The 22678-nt window shown below is 49.9% G+C and overlaps 1 protein-coding gene across 1 annotated transcript in view; it reads left to right on the top strand.

Moving 5' to 3' along the window:
- Window positions 1-22678, top strand: part of LTBP2 (latent transforming growth factor beta binding protein 2) — a 101150-nt gene that overhangs the window by 27345 nt on the left and 51127 nt on the right. The window contains exons 4-5 of the mRNA XM_032405576.1: window positions 1159-1185; window positions 22430-22620. Of these exons, the coding sequence (XP_032261467.1) occupies window positions 1159-1185; window positions 22430-22620 (218 nt within the window). The remainder of the gene's footprint in view (window positions 1-1158; window positions 1186-22429; window positions 22621-22678) is intronic.

The raw sequence follows: 22678 nt of genomic DNA, 5'->3' as shown, positions 1-22678 counted from the left end.
CGTTCTCCCCATTCACTCTGCTTCTGCCGTGCTGGCCAACTGGTTTTTCCTCAAATGTGCCAGAGATGCTCCCACCTCAGGGCCTTTGCACTTGCTTAGCCCCCCTCCTTAGAATACTGTGTTAGTATTTCCTAGGATAGCCATAACAAATGACCACAGACTGAGTGGCTTAAAACAACAGAAATGTATTCTCTCACAGTGCAGGAGGACGGAAGTCCAAAATCAAGGTGTCAATCGGGTTGTTCCTTCTGCGAGAGAATCTGTTTCATGCCTCTCTCCTAGCAGCTGATGGCTCCCATCAATCCTTGGTGTCCCTTGGCTTGTAGCTGCATCACACTAATCTCTGCCTCCATTGTCACATGGCCTGCTGTGTGTGTGTGCACACGTGTGCGTGCACGACTTTAAGGCCCACCCTAATCCAGTATAATCTCATCTAAACCTAACTGATTACATCTGCACAGACCCTATATCCAAATAAGGCCCCAAATTACAGGTTGAGAGTTAGGACTTCAACACATTTTTGGGGGAGACACAATACAACCTACATCAAACACCGTTTCTAGATACTCACATGGCTTGCTTCCTCCCCCTTCAGGTCTTTTCTTCTTAGCGGGGTGGGGGTGGGGGGCTCTGTTCACCTGATTTAAAACTGCACACTCCCAAACACTCCCTACCCCACCCCCAGCAATTTTTCTCCGTTGCACTAGCGTCTTCTGTGTTTTACTTATTTATTTGATTTATCGTTTTTCTTACTCCAGTGAAAGGTCAGGTCCAGGAGGACAGGGTTTTTTTGGGTTTTTTAAAGATTTTATTTATTTGAGAGAGAGAGAGTGAGAGAGAGCAGAGGAAGAAGCAGACTTCCTGCTCAGCAGGGAGCCCCGATGAGGGGCTCGATCCCAGGACCCTGGGACCATGACCTGAGCCGAAGGCAGACGCTTAACAGACTGAGCCACCCAGGCGCCCCAGGACAGGGGTTTTTATCTGCTTTCTTGCTGCTGTAGCTCCTGCACCTGAACACAACCGGCCCCGACTGGAGTTAGGTGAATGTGTGCTAAGTGACAGGCTTGGCTCTCCACCCAGTTATCTCATTGACCTCTCACAGCTCTGGGCCACGGTTCCCAGTGTTCCCGTTCTGTTGACAAAGCTCAGAGAGGTGAGGTCTCTTGTCCGCAGTCCCCCAGCCCGGCCTGAGATGCGGACCTGTGCCAAACCTCTCCGGGCTTCTGTCTGCGGGAGAAGGAAGTGGGGCAGGTACTAGCTCAGCTCCTGCTGAGGGTCCAGCCTCAGTGGTGAGCACCGGGCCACTGAGGACGGGTGGCTGCATGTGGGTGGTCGTGGGCCTCGCCACCTCAGGGCAGGACCCCAGACTTGTTCAGCCCCCACCTCTCCACCTCCGCCATCTTTGCACTTCCTGACCTGTGACCTTTAACCTCCAGTTGCTGAGAGTGAGCCCGCAGGTTGCCTGGGCCTCCTCTGGTGGGGACGGGGTCTCAACTCCCAAGGAGTGGTCTCTGCCAGGCTTGGGGAGCGGGGTGACTTCCCAAGTAGATCACTGCACCAGGAGCCACAGCAGGGGAGACCCAGGCCCCTCTCCTGGGGGCGAAGGCAGCAGCTGCTGCCTGACAAAATGGCGAAGAGGAGATCGATGACCCAGAACCAGAAACGAGGTACCTGGAGCAACAGAAGGAACGAGAAGGTGCGAGGAAGCAGCCAGCGTGTGTCTTAGGGGAGAGTGTTGGGTTTTGGAGCCAGGCAGGATTAAAACCCCGGTGCCTCTCAAACTAGTCATGCCATTCACTTCACCTCACTGAAATTCAGTTTCTTTGGCTCTGAAATGGGAAAACTAATGTCCTTCTCATAGGGTGCTTGAGAGAATTCATTGAAATACCATATGTGGAGGGGTCAGGGGGTGTCTGGCGCACAGGAGGTCCACTAAATGCAAAATCTCTGACCCCACCTGTCTATTCCTCATGCCTCTGACAACTCAGTGTGAGCTACCGTGTTTGCCAGGATGGGTTTTTCTCCACCCCACCATCTGGACTTACAGATAGGGAAACTGAGGCAAGACAAAGGTTGGCAGCTGGGTTATGGGTCTATTCTGGGAACCCGGGAGATGCTGACTCAGGCCAGTTTGAAGGCTTGCCAGGGTCCTCAGAGCCTGGGTTCTGCTCCAGGCACCTCCCCGCCACTCCCCTCCTCTGCTCTGGGCGTCCACGTGCTGCCACATGCCCTCCGCTGGCTCCCTTGGGCGATGTGATGCTCTGTTTATCCTCTCTCCTCATTCAAGGCACCTTGGACCCAAGACAATTCTCCAATTCCCCTGGGACATGATGAGGGCCTGACTCATGCTACAAGGCTAGAATCCTTTGCCTCCTGGGGTCTCAGTTTCCACGTTTGTAAATCAGAGACATAGAGTGGGTCTTCGAGTTAATGGTCTCAGATTCTGCCCTCCGGCTTGGCCATTTTCCATCCCAGATGGTGATGTGTGCTTACTCCCCTTTTACCCATTTCCAAGGTCGTGACAAGGACACATGATGCCTTCACCAGGACAGACCTTCACTGTCCCTGACAATCTGACCTCAAGTCCTCCTTGGCGAGGCCTCTGTGGGGTTAGCAGCCTGCGTCTTTCATTCTGTGTCACCCCTTCCTCGTGGCCATGAAGTGGCGCCTCCCTGCCAGGGCAACTTCAGTCCAGGCTGAGGCAAGCGTTTGAGATCTCTGGGGATGGAGTGCCTTCTTTTCTTTCCTTCTCTCTCTCTCTCTCTCTTTTTTTTTTTTTTAGCCTTATTTTTTTCTGATTTGTTTTTGTAACTCTGAGCCCCAAGCTTGCCCCCTGGGGTTTTTCTGGAGTTCCCCAACCCTTAGGACCTTGAATACACTATTTTGAAAGAATCAGGAGACCCAGTTTTGCTTCCAAGCTGGGACACTAAGTAGCTTTGTGGCTTTGGGCTAGCCACTTAACTTCACGAAGACTTCATGTCTCTATCTATAAAATAGGAAAGAAAATTCTTTCCTCACCGGTATGTTGTGAGGATTAACAAAAACATTGTGGACAAAAGATTGCTTTGTGAACTGTAATGTTTATTGGAAGTGCTGGTTAGTGTTGTTAGTTAACAGTCTTGACAGTGGGCTGGGGTATTTGCTTATGCCTCCTATTTGTGTATGGGTGACTTTCAGGAGAAGCTCCTCATTGAGGCCCTCTCTGACCACCTTTTAAAGGTTTTAGCCTTAGGGTTGACCTTAGCCACTGGACACAAACCAGGGGATGTACTTCACGGTGCAGATCATAGCGTCTACAATGGGTACCCCAACAGTTGTGCAGTGCACAGCCTGTGCAACTGTATGTGGTGATCCTGGACCTGGTTCCTTCCCAGGAGGGAGATGTCTCCTATCTCTCTATTACTTAATATTGTAACCCCCCAATTGAGAATCCCCCTCATCTTGTTCACTTTTTATTTTCACAGTACTTTTTACTTTCTGTTTTCTAACATAACATATAATTAACTTAATTTGTCATGTTCAGTATTTATCATCTGTTTTCCCCCAGCTACAATGTGAGCTTCTCAAGGACAGGGATCTTGCTTTGTGCACTGATATATCCCAATCTCCTAGAACAGTGCCTGGTATATAGTAAGCACTCAATAAATAATTATCTACTGAATGACCATCCCTATCGCAGTGCATTCCCTGTGGCTTCCTGGAGCAAAAAAAGATGGTCTTTGGTCCCTTCCTTTCTGAGCTGACACTCAGCCCATCCCCTAGAATGACACAGATCAGGAAGGGGATCTTCCAATCCTCCCAGCAGGTGGGTATCTGCCCACTCTATGCCTCTGGGCCTGGGGGCTCTGGAGCCAGGGCAGGCCTAGGGCAATACTTCTCCCCTAACGGTGATTAGAATGGGGCAGAGCCAGACTTAGCAGACCCTGAGGAGTGCCAGGGGTCTGGTACAGGACTGTGGCAGCTGTGAAGGGGGTCCCCTTCTAGTTTCTTCTGTCTCCGGGGCCTGAAAAGAGCCCCATGAACCCCCTTCCTTGGGCTTGTGGGTTTGGAAGAGGGAGGGCTTGGAGGAGAGTAGTCAGAGGGAGATGCTCGCTTGTGGGCCTCCAGCCAGAACAAATGGAGAGGGTTTTATTTTCCCAAGTCTGAAACCCCAGAAGCCCTGCTGCTGCTTTTTGAGGAGAGTAGAAAAAAATCTGCGTCTCAGCCAAGCGCTTCCTTTCCTGCCTACGCCCCTCTCCCTGCTGCTCGCAAGGGGTTCTACAAGTGTAGATGGGCCCAATGAAGGTTTGTGGAGGGTCCCTCAGCACTGCCCAGGAGACTGCTTGGAGGAATTGGCTAGGTCTGAAGCACTCCATTCCCACCAGGGAGAGGAAGGAGACATTCTGTGCTGGACTTCTTAGTCACTGGATACAACAGGAGATGGCCATCACATTACAGTCTCTATGATAGGTACTCCAAGAATTGTGCAGTGCACAGCCTGTGCAGCTGTATGTAGTGACCCTGGACTTGGCTTCTTCTCAGGAGGGAGATATTTCCCATGTCCCCCACAAAGCATGTTGCTTCAAAGCAGTCCTTTGTAGCTGGGTGTGGCTGCTGAGGTCCCTTCTAGAGTTCTCTGAAATGGTAGTGGTGTTGGTGGGGGGTGGACCTCTGAGGCTTTGAAGAATGTTAATATGTACCTCCTCAACCCACACATGTACCTGAGACCCACAGAGCTCAGGGCCTGGGCAGGGTCTTGGCTAGCCATGTGTGAATAACAAAAAGACATAGGCTCTGCGCAAATGCGGCCTGAGGCATGCATTCTGGCTGTGTTTTGCCTCTAGGCCTCATGGTCCTGCCAGAGATGGTGAAGAAGGAGCATTCAGCCCAGTGCGGACACCTCTGAGTCGGTGAAGATGCCAAGCTCAGGCCTCTGAGTGCTCAGGGAAGAAGGAAGCCCAGCACCTTCTAATACCTCTCCTGCTCCCCACATAGGACAAGTGGGCAGGTTCCAGGGAAATGGTGTCTGCTGCTTGCACACTTTCTCTTGCCTTCCTTTCTCTCCTAGTTAAGCTTGAAGGTGAGCATCTGGCCTGAGGCAGCCCCAAAATCTCTGATGAAGGCTGCATGACTCACTTTTCCAGGATTCTCCCAGAACTGACGGTTATCAGAACCTCCCTGGGTGCAATTACAGAGGGCGGCTCCCTCCCAGCCACGCCCTGGCCCTGGCCCTCGACAGGTCCCTGAGATGTGAGCTGCTCACTTCCCATCTGCCAACAGCCTGCAGCACAATGATGGAGAAAGCTACAGACATTCTTTCTCTTCCAGCCCTCCCTCTTCCTCACCGCCACTGAGGGCATCTCCAGCTCAGTGACATGTGCGAAAGAGATGTTACACAAATGTCTTCTGGCCAATCACGTTGAGTCTGATTGGCGGAGTATAAATGAGGTGGCAGGGCTGCACCTGCCGATGGGATGGGGACAATCACCAAGGAGCAGAGGGGTCCCGGAGACCTCCCAGTGCTCACCACTGCCCTGACCCTAGGCCCGCCCCGATGGGGTGCCTAGAATTGTGGTTACAGTGGTGAATGTTAGGTGAGGATTGGGTGGGACTAGGGTTGTGGTTGGGGTGATACTCTATTTCACAAGAGGGTGGTGGTGAGGGAAAGAAGAGAGGATAACTTTAGTGTAGTATTACAGTGAGATTTTAACCTTAGTGTTGTGGCTAGGGTTGGGTTAAAGTTATGCTAGAGTAGAATTTAGGACTGGGTTGTGTGTGTGTGTGTGTGTGTGTGGTATGGTTGTTATTTTAACCTACCATTTATGGAACCTTATTGAGTCGGCTGGCCCTCCTGTGCAGAGCACTCAACAGGCACCACCTAAGAATGGGGACCATATGACGTAGTGGTTACGAGCATGGGCCACAAGCCAGACCTCTGTTTCATCCGATTCTGTTGCTCACAGCCGTGTGATGCTGTGTGTTTCCTCACCTCCCTGAGTCTCAGTGTAAAAGGATGATGCTAATACTGGCCACACAGGGTTGTGTTGAGAATAACACAATAAACACAATAAAATAAAAGTAGATAAAGTGCTGAGTCACATGGCTAAGTGCTCAATCCTCAAGAGCTGATACTCTTCCTTATCTGTATCAATCAGAGTTCCAGGAGGAAACAGATGGCACGTGCAGCGGGAACAGTTTGATAAAGGGTCTATTTGCAAAGGCACGGACAGGGTTAGAGGGGCAGGGTGCCAGTGGTTACTGGAACCAGAGCAGCTACAGCCACAGGAGAAAGCCTCTGTTGGCCATGCTACTGCCCATCCCCTGCCCCACCTTGCCTGTCAGGAGGGAGTTGGGAGGATCAATACCTCCACTCCCTCTCCTGCCCTCTTGCTGGGCTGAACAGGACTGGAAGGCAGAGGGCAAAGGAGCCCCCCAGGGCCCAGAGTGGGGTGGAGAAAGGTCTAGAGGAGCAAGTGGAAGATCTCCAGAACATTAACGAGTCCTCACAGTGGCACTGCAGGGAAGGGCCATTCCAGCCCAGCTCTACTCAAGACTCTGGAACCCTCGCCAGCAGCCATTTTGCTAAACAGTCTGTAGAGCAGGTGAGCTCAGGCCGGTGCAGAGCAGCAAGCCTGGTGAGGGAGCCACAGGGATGGGGCCGGGCAAGGCATCTAGTGTCTTTGCAGAAAATTAGAGAAAACCAGCAAGAGCCTGGAGTAGCTTCTGCACAGCCCCGTGTGGGGAACAAAGGCAGCTTGTTGGGATCATTAAAACAGAATGCATGCAGTTCCCAGCATCCAGCTTAAAAAATAGTAACAACAAACATTTCAAGCTTGTGGCCGGACTCATAGCATTTAGCTGACCGAAGTCCTCTAGGATTTTTGTTTGAAAGGAAAAGGTTAGGGAGTGATGAAGCAAGAAGGGGCTGGAAAGACAGTCAGTGCTGTTTTTCAGATGCCCCAAGGGATGGTTTGTCCCATCCGGTGGCTTTGTACAGAACTGAGGCTACTCAGTGAATGTCACCCTCCGGGGAGGGATGTGTGTGTGCGCGCGTGTGTGTGCGTGTGTGTGCGCACGCGCATGTGGCGTGGCTGGGAAAGCTGTATGAAAGAACATGCCTAAGAAATTATAATGGAGATTTTTTTCAGGCTTTGTGAATTCTCCTTTTGAGCTCAAGGTTTTTAAATATACGTATATCAGGTTTCACCCCTTGTCTGGGACGCAGAGGAAGTTTCTGATTTATGGGTCCCGTAGTTTCTCCAGTTATGCGATCTTTAAATCTGCCATCAGTTAATGAATTTGCCGCTGTCAGAAAAGGCACTGTAAGCTTCCCAAGTGAAAATCGCTTTACCAAAGTAAAGTGGCACCATGATAACACTAGTAAAACAGGGGCTCAAATGTATACTTGTTTCCACTCGTGGAACTAACTGAATCAGTGTCTCAGCACTCCTCTCCTGATCATTAGCGTGTATGTGTGTGTGTGTGCACACGTGCCCATGCGCACACGCACACACACACACACACACACACACACACACACCACCTCTGGAGAGGGCTATGGAGGAGGGTTTAAGGCTTGCCAGATAATTTCCCAGAAAAAGATTAGAAAGGACAAATGAATTAAATGCAAAGTCATCCGATAACCACAGTTGTAAGATTGGCTGCTTAGGACCCAGAGGGGTGCGTATGCGCGTCTGTCTGTCTGCAGATGACATCGTGAAGATTGCTAGATGATTTCCAATAACAAAATGCGAAAACACATAGTTGCTTTGTTAGCCACATAGCTGTGGTTTTGTGTCCGTGATTCATTGTGGAAGTGAGTAGCTGCAACAGGCATTTTGTGGGGGTTTTTTGTTCTTTTTTCTCCTAAGAAAATATTTGTGAAAGGTCTAAAATTCAAGGAAGTCCAGTGCTTTTTGAAAAGAAAAATCCCCATTCCTTGCAAAATGAAGATTGCAAATCAAATCCTCTGGAGCTACCACATGTCTGCTTCTAGCCCTGCTTAGCCTCAGCCCCTGACTATTACCGAACATGTCCACCCACATGTGCACCCAGAGGAGGGTGGGGCTTGCCTCTCAAGGACTCGGGTACTGCAGGGGGACCTCAGACAGGTCGTGCCCTTGAGAATCATTCATCCCACATTTCTTTCTTTCTTTTTTTTTTTTAAAGATTTTATTTATTTATTTGACAGAGATAGAGACAGCTAGAGAGGGAACACAAGCAGGGGGAGTGGGAGAGGGAGAAGGAGGCTTCCCGCCAAGCAGGGAGCCCGATGCGGGGCTCGATCCCAGGACCCTGGGATCATGACCTGAGCCGAAGGCAGACGCTTAATGACTGAGGCACCCAGGCGCCCCCCATCCCACATTTCTTTCTTTTGGGGGGTCAAGATCAGAGCCCCTGGAGCAGGCAGTGGTGTGTGAGGGAGGGATTGTGAAACTATTGATATCTTACAGTTAGATAAGCCTGGGTCTGAATCTCAGCCCTACCACTTAACAACTATGCCTGCCATGAGCAAGTGATTTAACCCGACAAGCCTCAGTGTTCTCATCTGTAAGATGAGGATGTCCGTCCCTTCCTTATAGAAGTGTCAGGAGAATTTACTAAAATATCCAAATGCATCTGGCACCTTTGACACGTTCTATGAATGGCACCCACTTTTATCTGTCCCTGGACTCTGGGGTTACCTGGGCCTTTTGTTTACATCAGAAAAGCAGCAGCAATACCTAGAGACTCTGAGAGATTGCCCAGACCACGTGAAGGTGTTTCTGGCCCTAGTGAGGTTTCTTGTTATGGGCAAGGGTGAGCAGCAGGGTGGGGAATATCATCCATCGAAGGCAAGCGGAGCTCAGGCCTTGAGAACCCACCCCAGCACTTCCCTGCTGGTGCTGATCCTGGCCAGAGTGATAACCTCTGTGTGCTTCAGTTTTCTCTTCTCTAAAATGGGGGGTGGTCGTTCCTACATCATAGGGTTGTTGTGCTAATCACGTGAGGTATCAAACATAAAGAGTCTAGCAAAAATTTTTTAAAAAATGAAATGCCTATAGTAGATGTCTGGCACATAATCAGTTGGTAGATTTGGGCTGCAACGATGCTGAAGACTCCTCAGGTTGGGGTCCTTGTTCTCATAGAAATCTCCTTTTGTTTATGGTCCTGGGGTCGAGTTTCAGCCCCTGGAAGAGCAGGCTGGCTGCAGGCTGCCAGGACTTTGGCCTGCCCCTGAGGAGTATATCCTTGACCCGGGCTCCCCACCCCGCCACCTCAGTGAGCCTCTCTGGGCAGGTCCAAAAGTGGGATAAACTCATCTGACATCACAGGCCTGTGTTTGCTGTCTGATAAGCCAGGCCTGCTAAGCTCTGTGCATGGGAGGGTGTGTTATGGAGCATAAAGGGGTCCCAAAGACCATGAGCTGGGAAATCAGGGGTTCAGGAGGTGGGCATCTCGTGCCAGTTTGATGGTGGTGAAATGCCCATACACCAGGCTCTTTGTGGCTGTGGGAGATGGTCCTAGCTCAATCCTCTCAGCCTAAAGCTCTTTCCTTCCCCTGCTTCATCTCGAGCCCCTCCTCCTCCTCTGATCTCCCAGAGCACCTGCCATGCACACCACTGTAGGGAGAGCATGAGGGGCATGATAAGCTTTGCACATGAGATACACAGGATAAGGCCGGGACCCTTGGCTCTACAGCTCAGTCCTAAAACATAGTTCTCAAGCTGCCATGATAGTGTAGAGGTTTAGAGTACAGGCTCTGGATATATCTATATATCTGTAGGCTATAGATATTCTATAGAATATCTATAGGTTATCTGTGTTTGATTCCCAGCTCTGTTAGTCATTGCTGTGTGACCTTAGACTAGTTACCTAGCTTCTCTGTGCCTCATCAGTAAAATGGGGATAATAATAATACCTACTTCCTACTTTTAAAGATGGTTAAATTAGTTAATGTATGGAAAGTGCGAAGAACCATGCCTGGATGTGTGAGGTGCTATGGAGCTATGTGCTCTTATTTTCTGTCATCTTTGGCCCCTTATCTTTTATCTTTAACCAGACAAGGCTTCTTCTCCTTAAATACCAATAGCACATGCCCTAATGTGTCTCCGTGTGCTCAGGGTTCTCTCTGCCTTGGGTGGACCCTGCCCTCCTGATCCCTATCTCCAGCTCATATCGCACAACCACTGGAAAGCCTTCCCCGTGCATCCAGCTGTGAGACTCTTGGCACCTGTTGCTTTTCTGCTCTTGGATGGTTATGAATCACCCATGTTCAGGGTCTTGTCCCAGGGCTGCTGGGCATGGCTTTGTGTGTTGTGCCCTGCACAAAGATATTGGTCAGGGTACGAATGCGGCTAAAACCTAGCCTATGTTCTCAGCCAGCGCTGCCACTGTGAAGGAAATGGGGCCGCTTCTGTAAACTGGATACCCAGAGGGGCCCCTTTTCTAGTTCACACAAAGGCACCAAGTGTGGGCCCTTCCCCACCCTCTGCCTCCTTGCTTGGAGGGAGCAAGATGTCTTTCCCACAGTGCCCACGTGGGACTGTGCTCCTTATAAAATGCTCGTAAATGCACCTTGGAAGTAGGTGAATGATGAATTCGTGACATCCGGGTGCCCCATGAGCTGACAAGTCTTCCGGGGGGAGGTTGGAGCCAAAGGTTTCCGACTGCCTGCTGGCACCAGCTGCTATGGGACGGGGCCCAGCCAGGGCTGGAGAGAGAGCTCCAGTGGGGAGAGAGGGCCAGGAGAGGCCACTGAGAAGTTGAAAGTTCATGTGGTACCTATCTGGGCACAGTAGCTGTGTGCCCAGCACTGTGATGACTCCATGAAGAATATAAAGAGAATGTAAGACTTGATCCCTTGCCTTCCTCTCTGGGGGGATCTGTGTTCCTGGCCAAGTTGCAGCACTTTGGGTGGTCTACTGGGCCAAAGGGAGACGGAGGAACTCTTGGAGGGGCCCTCTCCTCAGCTGGGAGGGAGAGGGCGATGACCCTAGCAGTTTGACACTTGGGCAAACTGGGTAGAAAGTGAGGGGCATTTCCGGGGCCCTGGGCAGCCCGTTCCGGCTCCCCTGCTCTGCTCCCTCGCCCAGCCAGGAGAGAAAAAAAGGCAATGCAGAGTCTCAAGGGGTCAGGGCTTGGCAGCCTGACAGCCTACAAGGCAGGCTGCTCAGTGGAAAAGGGTTTGTCAACATGAGGTCATGGGGGGGTCCAGAGGGCGGAGGACAGTGAGGAGGCCTAGCGGGGTCTCTGGGCCCTTGGGAGACTGAGGCAGCAACTACTACTTCAGGGCTGCTCTAGAGGCGGGGATCAGGCCCCAGGCCGGGCTTGTGCCCCACAGACATTCCCCTGGACGTGCACAACTCCCACCAACCTCTGCCTCTTATTTACCTGCAAGGAAACAGGGGTGCTGTGTTTCCCCCTGAGCCGGCTGGGAGAGCAGAGCAGGCAGAGACTAGGCAGGACAGAACCCCCCCCCCCCCCCCCCCCGCCCAGGCCCCCGCCCCCTTCCCCCCCCCCCCCAACCCGGCAGAGGCTTCCCCTGGGGTCTGTGTCGCACGTCCCCAAGTCTCAGACCTGGGTGTGGGCACAGAAAGACTCAGACCTCAGAGCAGGAGGATGTGACTCACAGGTGGCTGAGGTGGGGCTGGACTGGGGACTCCGGCTGACCACTGAGGTCCCAGGGATTGGACACAGCAGGGTGGGCAAAACAGGGTGAGCGACAGAAGAGGTCTCAGGACAGCCAGTTCTCAGACATTTCAGGAGGGCACCGGGGAGTGAGGGTGCCGGTGCTGATGAGACCACATCAGTGTGCCAGGCAGAGGGCGGGGGCTGGGGCCCCCGGGCACCAACCCCCGGAGCTTGCCGTGAGCCCAGAGGCCTACAGCTTCCTCTCTGGCACTCAGGAAAAGCTCCACTATCCCAGGCACACAAAGCTCCTGCCTCTTCAGGGGTCACCCTGTCGCTGGTCAAAAACGTCGTTCTTCACACTCTGCTGAAACCTGCTCCCCTGTGGCATGGGCCTCGGTCTGTCCTCTGCAAATCCAGGCTCTTCCCTGCCACAGCCCTCCTCACATCTGATGCCAGATACTGCAGTCTGGGGGCAGGAGAGCAGGGTTTAGGAGGGGGCTGATTCCCCCAGGCAAGACAGTAGGGGGACCCTAGTGCCTGGGGTAAGAGCGAAGCCTTCAAGGGACAGAGAACACAATGAGGGCAGCCAGGGGAACCTCTATCCACATAGTTACAGGCCAGATAGACTTTTGGGATTCCAATGCTGACTCCTCCATTTTTTATACTGCACCGTCCAATATGGTAATCAGCAGCCCTATGGGGCTATTTAAATTTGATTTAACGTAAAACTCAGCCACACTAGCCACGTTTCCAAGGGTTCAAAAGCCACAAGTGGTTGGTAGTTAGCATATTGAATAGCGCAGACTATAGAGCATTTCTATCCCCACAGAAAGTTCTGATGGACAGAGTGACTCTAGATGAATGATCTTGGACAAGTTCCTTAACCTCTCTGTGCCTCAGTTTCCTTTTCTGAAACATGGGGCTAATAACAATACCTAGCCCCTAAGGTGGTTGTGAAGATCAGATAATATAATGCAAATGTAACAATGAATACACAGCACAGGGCGCCTGGGTGGCTCAGTCAGTTGAGCATCTGCCTTTGGCTCAGGTCATGATCCCAGGGTCCTGGGATCGAGTCCCGCATCAGGCTCCCCACTCAGCGGGGAGTCTGCTTCTCTCTCTGCCTGCCGTTCCTCCCCCCTGCTTGTGCTCTCTCTCTCTCACTCTCGCTCTCTCTTTCACATAAATAAAAATCTATAAAAAATAAAAAATATATACAACGCAGAATTAGCACACAATACATAGTCATCATTATTGCTCAAGCCCTCCCCTCCTCACAGCGTCACCAAAGAACCCACCAACCCGGCACGTGTGGTGCCCAGACGCTGGAGAGTGATAGCTGCTAAGTTGTAGCCAGCCTGCCTCTCACCTGCCCAGCCCCCAAGCTGTTCTTCTCCTAGACCAGCGGGCTCCTGGGTCCTGTCCCACGTCCACGGTGTCCCCTCCTCTTGATCCACCCTGGCCGGGTGCCCCCTTGCCCTCGGCTGAGGCAGGGCAGGTTTGTGGCAGGACCCAGAGCAGGAGGTCTGGCGACACTACAGTGGGGCCCTGAGGGTTTTAGCACAAGGGCCGGCTGACCCTGGCCTAGGCCTGAGGAGAGAAGGAGCAGAGAGAGAGCTCTGTGAGGGTTTCCCTTGCCTTGCCAGCACCCACATCCTCAGGGGAGACTGAGCCACCTGGGAGGCGCTGGGGCCTGGGCACCTGCCCCTAGCGAGGCCTGCAGTCACAGGAGGGCCAGAAGCGGAGACGGCATTCTGGAGGGCCCTCCTGGCTCCCTGTCCCCCTCCTACCTGTCCGGCTGCTCCCTCTCTGACACCCTCACAGCCTCTTCCTCTGTCTGCCCTCAGGCCTTGGTGCTCCCCAGGCCCCTCCTCCACCCTTGCTTACTCTCTCTTCACTCCTCTATTTCTCAGAGGGTTTAGGTGCCAGGGCGCCTGGGAGTCATAAGGAATGCCATCAATGTAATTAATCCCATGATTAGAGCTGAGAACAGTTTCATTAGCAGAAACTATGATGATCGTCTGGGTGTTCAAAATAAAACCCAGCTCTAGGCACACACACGTATCCGTGAGAAGAACATGCTGTCAAGTGAAGTGTGATGGGCCACTGCCACATTTTCCATTAATATGCATTTACTGCTTATTCGTTTGTTTTATCGTGTGCTAGCCGACAAGGGGTAGCAAGTGTCAAAGGCTGGAGACGAATTTATGGGAACAAAACTTAGAACTCAGAGCAGCCTGTTCATTAACACATTTTCCCTCCTGAGATCGGGAAGTGTTAGCAGAGTTAACGCCTCAGTCCAGCAGGGAGCTCTGAAGCGGGGTTTGTTGTGCATGCTCTCCCTGAGTGCTGTCATCCCTCCCTCCTAACTCCTCCGTGACCACCAGCTCTATCCTTACAACGCTCCCGACCGTGCCCTGTCTCTCTCCTGAGCGCTGCCCCTGGGTGCTTCCATGTCGAGATCCATCTTGAGGCATCCAACACTCGTGTCCCAGACAGAGCCACTTCTTGGATCTCCCACTTGAGATCTTGGCCCCTGGAGCTCCCTCCACCATTGGTCTAAGCCACGACTGGGAATTCTCCATGACTTTACTATCCCTTGAATCCAGACTTTCTTCCTGGTCCCATCCTTGGTCCCTGCTAGCCTAGACCACAGCCAAAGCCTTCCAGCTGGCCTCCAGCCTGCCCCTCTCTGGTCCATCTACACCTAGGTCATCTTTCACCAGAGTAATAATCATTTGAAAAGGCCTATCTCATTATGTCCTAGACCTGCTTGAAGACCATGAACATCTCAAGGCTAATATGCAGCCCCCCCCTGTGCCCCCACACCTTCGCTGGAGTGCTGGACACTTTGCCCAGGCTCCACGGGAGAAGAGAGAGGCAGAGGGTCTTTGCCATCCTTGGACCTCAGGGCCTGGCATGTGGCAGGCATTCAGTAAGTGCTTCTTGAATGAGTGAAAGAAGGTGGGCTTCTCCAGAGACTCTTCCTCACCCATTCAATACAGCGCAGACACCTCTCTGATACTTCACACTGTCCACCATTTGGACTGGAACCTATTCTTCTTCAATCCCCCAAAATCTCAGTGTCCTCATCTGTAAAATGGTGATACGGCAATAACAAATGGTGGGGTAGCTCTAGGATGAACTTAACCTGGTTTGGTAACCTGGCTTCTGCCCTTGGGAGTTCTGTAACCTTTAGGAAGGGATAGAAACTTGCTACTCTCTGTTTTCTAGACTGTGAAATGGGATAATGAGTAACTCTTAGAATTACGGAGAGACCTATGTGAGATGATGTGGGCAATGTGCATTATAGGCATGGAGCCTGGTGCAGAGCGAGCATTCATTAAATGGTGGCACAAGTTTATTCCCCGTCTGCCCCCTCCCTGCTCCCTGCCACCCCACGTACATAGGTAACCACTGTTATTAATTTCCAAGGTAGCCTTCCTAGGTTGCTTTTTAAAGATGAAAATAAATGCAACACATATGCTTATTTTCTCTACGTTTACACAAAAGTTTACATACCCCACACCAGGAGTCAGCAAACTTTTCCATAAAAAGCCAGATAGTAAATATTTTAGGCTTTGTATGACATATGGTTCTACAACTACTCAGCTCTGCCATTTAGAGCAAAAGTAGCTCACAGACAGTGAGCGTCACTCTGTCCCAACTCAACTTTATTTATGGAAACTTAAACTTGAATTTCATATCACTTTCTCATGTCATGAAATATATTCTTCTTTTGACCTTTTTCAACTGTTTAAATATATTAAAAAAACCATTGTTAGTTCACCATCCGTATAAAAACAGTCAGTGGACCAGATCGGGGCTGTTTATCCACTTTTCAGTATGTCTTGGAGAGCTTTCCTATAGATGTAAGAAGCTGCTTTCTGTTTCCAGGGCATATGACCCCATCCTATGGATATATCCTAGTTTGTTTAACCAATCTCCTACTGAAGGACACTTACATTGTTCCTATTCTTTACAAAATATTTTGCTATTATAAAATAGTGCTGCTATGAATAATCTTGTTCATCCATCATTTTGGACATTCACAAGTGTCTTAGGTCAGACTCCCCTAGAGGTGGAGCTGGGACATGGCTTCCCATGGTGTGTGATTTATTGGGGGATTGCCAAGGGAGGGAAGCAGGATGGGAAGGTGGAAAGAGCCTAGCAAGGATTGGTTCCAAGGAAATCAAGCCAAGGCCTGACTGAGGGTGGAGCTTGCAGAATTGTCTCCCCTTCAGGCAAGGGGCAGGGCTTTTGAACGTCTTGTTCAGGCAGTCACTGGTGTGGGAGGGGCTTTGTCAGGTGGTTGCCATCCGCCTCCAGCGAGACTCAGATGCGGCCCGTGGGAGGGGCACCAGCTGCACAGGGGACCCGGGCAGGGTGGCCGCAGTGCCTACATGGCAGCTTTATCTGCGGCATCATTTTGGAGATAGAACTGCAGGAGCAAAGCATAGATGCACTCAGTGTGGAGAGACGTTGCCCAATTGCTCTCCTAAGGGCTGTATCAATTTACGTGCCTGCAGCAACATTTGAGAGTGCCTATTTCAGCACAATCTTGCCAAATTAGTCTATTATTAAACTTTTGAATTTTTGTTGATCTAATGGATTGAAAATGCTATCTCAGAGTAGTTTTCATTTGCACATCTCTTAGAATGAGCATATCTTCAGGGCGCCTGGGTGGCTTAGTCGGTTAAGCATCTGACTCTTGGTTTCTGCTCAGGTCACTTGGTTTCCGCTCAGGTCATGATCTCAGGGTCCTGAGATCAAGCCCTGCTTCAGGCTCCGTGATCAGCAGGGAGTCTGCTTGAGATTCTTTCTCTCTCCCTCCCTTCCCCCTCTGCTTCTCCCCCTGCTCACACTGTCTCTTGCTCTCTCTATATATATATATAAAATGAATAAATAAATAAATAAAATCTTAAAAAAAAAAAGAATGAGCATATTTTCATGTGCTTAGGAAACATTTGTGTTTTTTTCCTGTGAAAAAAGCCCATGCTTCCCCCCACCACGCATTGTCTTGTAATATTTTTCTTATCTGCAATGTCTTCCTCTTCATTTTGGACTGTGAAAAATCCTACCTCTCTCTTAAGCCCCAGCTCAGATGATGTGGTCTTTCTTACATCTGAATTCCTGTACCCCTGTCAGCCATCATGGTCCACTTTGGATCCAAGTTATTTGCACACATTTCCCATGCTTTTCCTGAACCTCGGTTTCCTTATCTATAAAATGGAGCTGCTGTGAAAAATAAGGATTTATTTTTATTACAAAATGATACGTGTTTACTGTAAAATGTTTTACTGAAAAAAATTCCAAAAATGTAAAAACAGGGGTAGCCACGGTTTACAAATCCTTCCAGATCTTTCCTATGCCTGTATAAATATCTATAGGGGGAGAGAGAAGTTTTTCTTAAGACACAAACCTGGAAGCATACTATCCATGTTATTCCGTAACTTACTTGTATCATTCAATAAAATAATGTGGTTAAGATGATGCATTTAAAGCATCTGGCTTGGGGTGCCTGAGTGGCTCAGTTGGTTAGGCGTCTGCCTTTGTCTTAGGTCATGATCCCAAGTGTCCTGGTCCCGCATCGGGTGCCCTGCTCAGCGGGGAGTCTGGTAGTCTCCCTCTCCCTCTGCTCCTCCCCCTGCTCATGCTCTCTCTCACTCATTCACTCTCTCTCTCAAATAAAAAAATCTAAAAAAATAAAAAATAATAAGAAAATAATAAAGCATCTGGCTCAGTGCTCAATAGATGGTAGCTATAATTATTCTATGCACCATATAGTGATGTTTTTAAACTTTCTTTTAGCAGCAAAACCCTTTTAAAACAAAACAGTATTTGGAAGCCCAATTTATAAAGTAGGTAGAGTGAAGCCTCCAGGCTCAGGGGCACTTGGATGGGGTGACAGGCATGGAGCCCCTCACCCACTTGTCTCTCCAATTGCTTTTGAAAACCTCAGTGTTAAATATCTTTTCAGGATGGCAGAATGTTGGCACACCACATTGAACTGAGTGACATCATTTTAGGTATGCACTGTCCGGGCACTTTTCACTTGGGTCTGAAGATCCCAGCCAGCAGGGACGGGAAGTTTTTTTTTTTCTTCTCCCAAATTTGTCAAAAGAGCCCAAAAGTCCTCACACTGTAGCTCAGTGGTTTCCTCTTGGCTTGGTGTTAGCCTGTCATGAATGTTTCATTGGTCCATGAAGAAATGAAGAAAATAAAGTCAATGTGGTGAGGTTTCCATGAAGTTAAGCTTGTTCAAATGTTTCTTTTTGACATTGAAATGTCTTTTCTTTCATGGAATTATGGTGGTAATAATTGGTAGGTGTGTGTGTCTGTGTGTGTCTGTGTGAATTTCTTACTTACCTAAACAAAAAATTGGCAACTTTATGCTGTTCTCCTACATTTGTTTCAAAATTTTACTGATCCATGCGATCCTAAAGTCTAGGGACAGCTGTTCTGGTCCATTGTGGCTGCTTTGCCAGGACTTCCTTGGAACAATCCCAGAGAGATAGCAAATTCCCTTCTTGTGCCAGGAAAGTTCAAGAACTGTTATCCTTTGATGAAATCAAAGCAACTCTTCCAAGGCTGAGTAGACGGACCCTCTCCTGTGGGGGACTGTGGTTAAGAAAGTCACCTTCTCGGTGAAGCTCTCGCTTGCCCCTGTTGTCACCACTCTTGTCCTTAAGGGGGCACTGCTTCTTTAGACCACCCTGGGCCCAACACCCCGCCACACCCTTTCCTTGATATCCCACGACCTAACTGAGACTAGAATGGGGCATGCAACCGGGCTTTTGCTAAAGGCTTGTGAATCACTTAAGAGAAATGAGTGCGAAGATAACACAAAGCCAGACTATGGGGCTTACAAACTCCCCAGCTCACGATCTGCACCGCATCCTAGCTGCCTATGACCTTCTAAGTGCTGAGGGCACAGGCAACCAGCTGGAGGCCACCTCCTCACATTGTGGGCCTCCCTGCCCACCTCTAAGGACTGAGCTGGGGCTTAAGAAAGGAGATGGTGGTTGCCTTATGGGGTAATTTTGGTGGAAGAGGTAGAACCTATCAAAGAACTGGGGCTTCCTCCTTTTCTCTGCTGTGAGCTCTCAGACAAGGCAGAACTTTTTATTTCTGCCATTTAACCCCAAATCCCCATCCCAACAGTAGATGACAGTGGATTAGGTTCAGGAGGCTCCGGTTGTTAAAAATGTGTGGACACCAGATTGGGCACTTGGCCCTTTACATATGAGGATGATTGGACAGTATAACAAAGTGTTTTGGGGAGTCTTTCATTCCCCTTAGATGAAGAAGAATTTTCAGTGGCTTTCTTTCTTTTTTTTTTTTTTTTTAAGATTTTATTTATTTATTCATGAGAGACAGAGAGAGAGAGGCAGAGGGAGAAGCAGGCTCCCAAGGAGCAGGGAGCCCGATGCGGGACTCGATCCCAGGACCCTGAGATCATGACCTGAGCCGAAGGCAGACGCCCAACCATCTGAGCCACCCAGGCGCCCTCAGTGGCTTTCTTTCAAAACAATTTGTTATACTTGTCTGAACTGTATCTAGCACTTTTTTTGTTGTCATTCATGTGATTGTAAAATTCTGGCATATTTTTCAACTCATGCCATTTACTTATATTTACAAAGTAATCACAACCTCGCTATTTCTCTTAGTTCTCACTCCGGCCCCATGATGTGGCATTGCTATTCCCACTTTACTGATGAGGAATCTGAGGCTCAGGGGAGCTCCGTGACTTGCTCAGGCCATTCTGCTAGAAGAGGAAAAACTGACATTTGCCTAGCCTGATCCTGTTTTCTCCCCTCCGTACAGCCAGGTCCTACCTACAACTAGGGAACGTGGGAGGTTCTTTGTTGGTGGTGGCTTTTTTCTTCTCTGCAACATTAACCACTGGACTTAGGATTTGAACTTAGGAATCTTGGGGCCATCAGCATTGAGTTCCATTGGAGAAACGAGTGACAGCAGTGATAACAATGACAACAAACTACCAAGAAAAACCCTTTGAGTTTCCATCTTGACCAGATTGGGGAGCTCTTCGTTGGTCAAGTTCAAAAAAGTGCAGAACTGGGCAGAACGTGAGCTACTCCCTTCATCTTTCTAGGGTGCTCTATGGTGCTGGCACTAAGCTGAGCCGTGGCACCAGCCCGGTGCCACCAGGAGGCGACTCCCACCAACCCACCAGCTCTCTCTCTCGGGCACACTCTGGGAAGATCTTGAAAGGATTGTGTTTTCTGCTGCAGCTGGTTGTGCTGATCTTTTCCTGGGAATGAGGAGCAGGTGCCTGAGGTTTGGGCTCCCAGTTCTGGCCCATTACAGCTCCCAGAACTTCTCGAGTGGCTAACAGGACCTCTCTCCCACTCTAGACCCCAAACTCAGGAAGCAGGGTGAAGCATGTTTGGGACCTGTCGGTAAAGATCTGCTGCGGATGGCCCTGGAAGGAAGAACAGCATTAAAGCCTATGGGAGGGACACCTGGGTGGCTCAGTCGGTTAAGCGTCTGCCTTTGGCTCAGGTCATGATCCGAGGGTCCTGAGATCGAGCCTCACGTCGGCTCCTTCCTCAGCGGGGAGCCTGCTTCTCCCTCTCCCTCTGCCTGCCGCTCCCCCTGCTTGTGCTCTCTCTATCTCTGTCAAATAAATAAATAAAATCTTAAAAAAAAAAAAAAGCCTATGGGAGCCAAGCTCTGAGCAGAGGGGCCTGGGGGAGGGCTAAACATAGCCTAGGAAAGTACGGGGGTACCCGCCTCTGACATCTCTCCTGATTTGGCTTCTGCCAGGAAAGGATAAGAGGAAGCTTGTTAATGGCCTAGGCACTCAGGGTCAACAGAACTGGAGTAGGGACAGCAGAAGGAGAGGGTCCTACCCCTTATCCCACTTGGGCAAGGAATCCAGCGGAGAGGCTAGGGTTGGGACCTACTGGGGGAAGGAGGAACCTACTGGGGGAAGGAGGGACCCACTGGGGGAAGGAGGGACCCACTGGGGGAAGGAGCGCCCTCCAGGCCTGAGCAGATGCTCCTCGGCTGAGCTTCCATCGTGGTCTGAGCTGCTCTATTAGGTGGCACAGGAGTCAGGATGCTCTGGGCTGGAATCCCAGGGCCCTGACTTACTGGATGTCTAACCTTGGGCCAGGAATTGCTCCCTCAGCTTCAGTGTCCACAGTGTGCTCCCACTGACCACAGTGCAGACACCATCGTATACAGTGGTTCGTATACACTGTGAAGGGCCAGGATATTTACCATGGAGGCTGCCTTGTAGACGGGCCTAATAACAAACACGTGAATAATGCTTTCAAATTTGTGAGACGGTTCAAATGGTCAAGATATCAAAGGACACGAGCAGAAAGTTTTCACAAGTGGTATATAGATACATGAAGAACATTTCAACTCAGAAGTAATAAATAAAAGAGAGAAAAGGCAACAGTGAAGTACCTTTTTATACTTATTCAATTAGCAAAGTATAAAAAAATAATAACACATTAGGATGTAGAGGTTGCACTCTGAGTAGTACATTTATACATTTTGATACACCCTTTCAAAAAACAAAGCCCCAGTGTGTACCTAGAGCCATAAATGTTTATAACCTTTTTCTTATACCTTTCAATATGGTCATTCTAGTCCATAGAATTAATCCTAAAAGAATGATCCTTTTTAACTGTCTATTTTAAGTATTTTTCAAACATACAAAATAAAATAGAATAGTATAATGAATCCCCCTTTACTAAAGGAATATTTTAATGGAAGGAAAAAAAGCCATACTTATGTGAACATAAGTATGTCCACAGTTAAAAATTAAAAACAGGGGCGCCTGGGCGGCTCAGTCGTTAAGCATCTGCCTTCGGCTCAGATCATGATCCCAGGGTCCTGGGATCGAGCCCCACATCGGGCTCCCTGCTCGGCGGGAAGCCTGCTTCTCCCTCTCCCACTCCCCCTGCTTGTGTTCCCTCTCTCGCTGTGTCTCTCTCTGTCAAATAAATAAATAAAATCTTAAAAAAAAAAAATTAAAAACAATCCATGCAACAGGCAAATGTCTGAATAAATAAATCTGATTTGTCTTCAGATAGACTATCGTGTAGTAACTGAGATGATAAATATGAAAACTGGGATTGTATAAAATATGATCTAATGTTAAGTGAAAAATCAGAATTTAAGCTGTGTCTACAGGTGATGACAATGGGATAAGAACGTATATTTGAGCAAAGGTTAAAAGGAAATGTGCAAAGTATTTGCTGCGTGGGGGCAGGGGGATGCTGAATTAGGTTGTTTTCTCCTTGAATATTGTTATATTATTTTTACAATGAAAAGAAATGAGAGGGATAGTCTAGGCTCCGCCCCCAAATCAATCTGTGAATAAGCATTTGTTGGGCACCATTTCCACAGGTAATTTGTGTTAAGGGCTGAATTTAGAAGTGGCAGGGAGTAGGCTTGGGGGCAAGACTCGGTTTGGGGGCAGAGGTTGGTCCCTAAGAGTCTCACAGACTCTCAGAATGTCAGAGCCACAAGGGACCAGTCTAACACCTTTGTTTTATAGTCTCGGGCCCTGAGGCCCAGAGAAGCTGTGACTTGCCCAGAATAACCCAGCAAACGCCTGGCTATTCCGCATAGGGTTAGGCATTCTCGCAGAACCAACTGGCGGGCCTTCCCTCACTCCCCCTTCCTCAGGGCACCTCCACATCCCTGAATCGCTGCAGATGGGTGGAGAGAAGGCAACCAGACAGAGGGCACTCTTCTAGTGCAGAGGTGGGGGCTGGGCAGCCCAAGCGGGGACAGAGGGCACAGCGATGCTGCTCCTAGGCGGTAAACCCCCGTTCCACGATCATCTCCACAGGACTCTGAGTGGGCTCAGCCAGACCCAGCCCTCCCAACAGCACGCGGGGTTGTCCCGGACTGTCCGGCTTTACCCAACCGCCGCAGCCAGCGGTCAGCTCACCTCCAATGCCCTGCCCGCAGGGCCAGGCCTTGAGCGGAGGGATGGCGCCCAGCAGGCAGCGTATCTGGACCGCCTGTCATCCCCCTGGGGTAAGGATGCCCTGTCTCAGGGTCCTAGGAGAGCAGGGCATCTAAATCTCTGACCTTC

The sequence above is a fragment of the Phoca vitulina genome, unplaced genomic scaffold (assembly GCF_004348235.1).
Source record: "Phoca vitulina isolate PV1807 unplaced genomic scaffold, GSC_HSeal_1.0 scaffold7, whole genome shotgun sequence".
In the NCBI taxonomy this organism is placed as follows: domain Eukaryota; kingdom Metazoa; phylum Chordata; class Mammalia; order Carnivora; family Phocidae; genus Phoca; species Phoca vitulina.
Note: the sequence above shows the minus strand (reverse complement) of the source record. Positions and strands in the feature narration are given on the sequence as shown.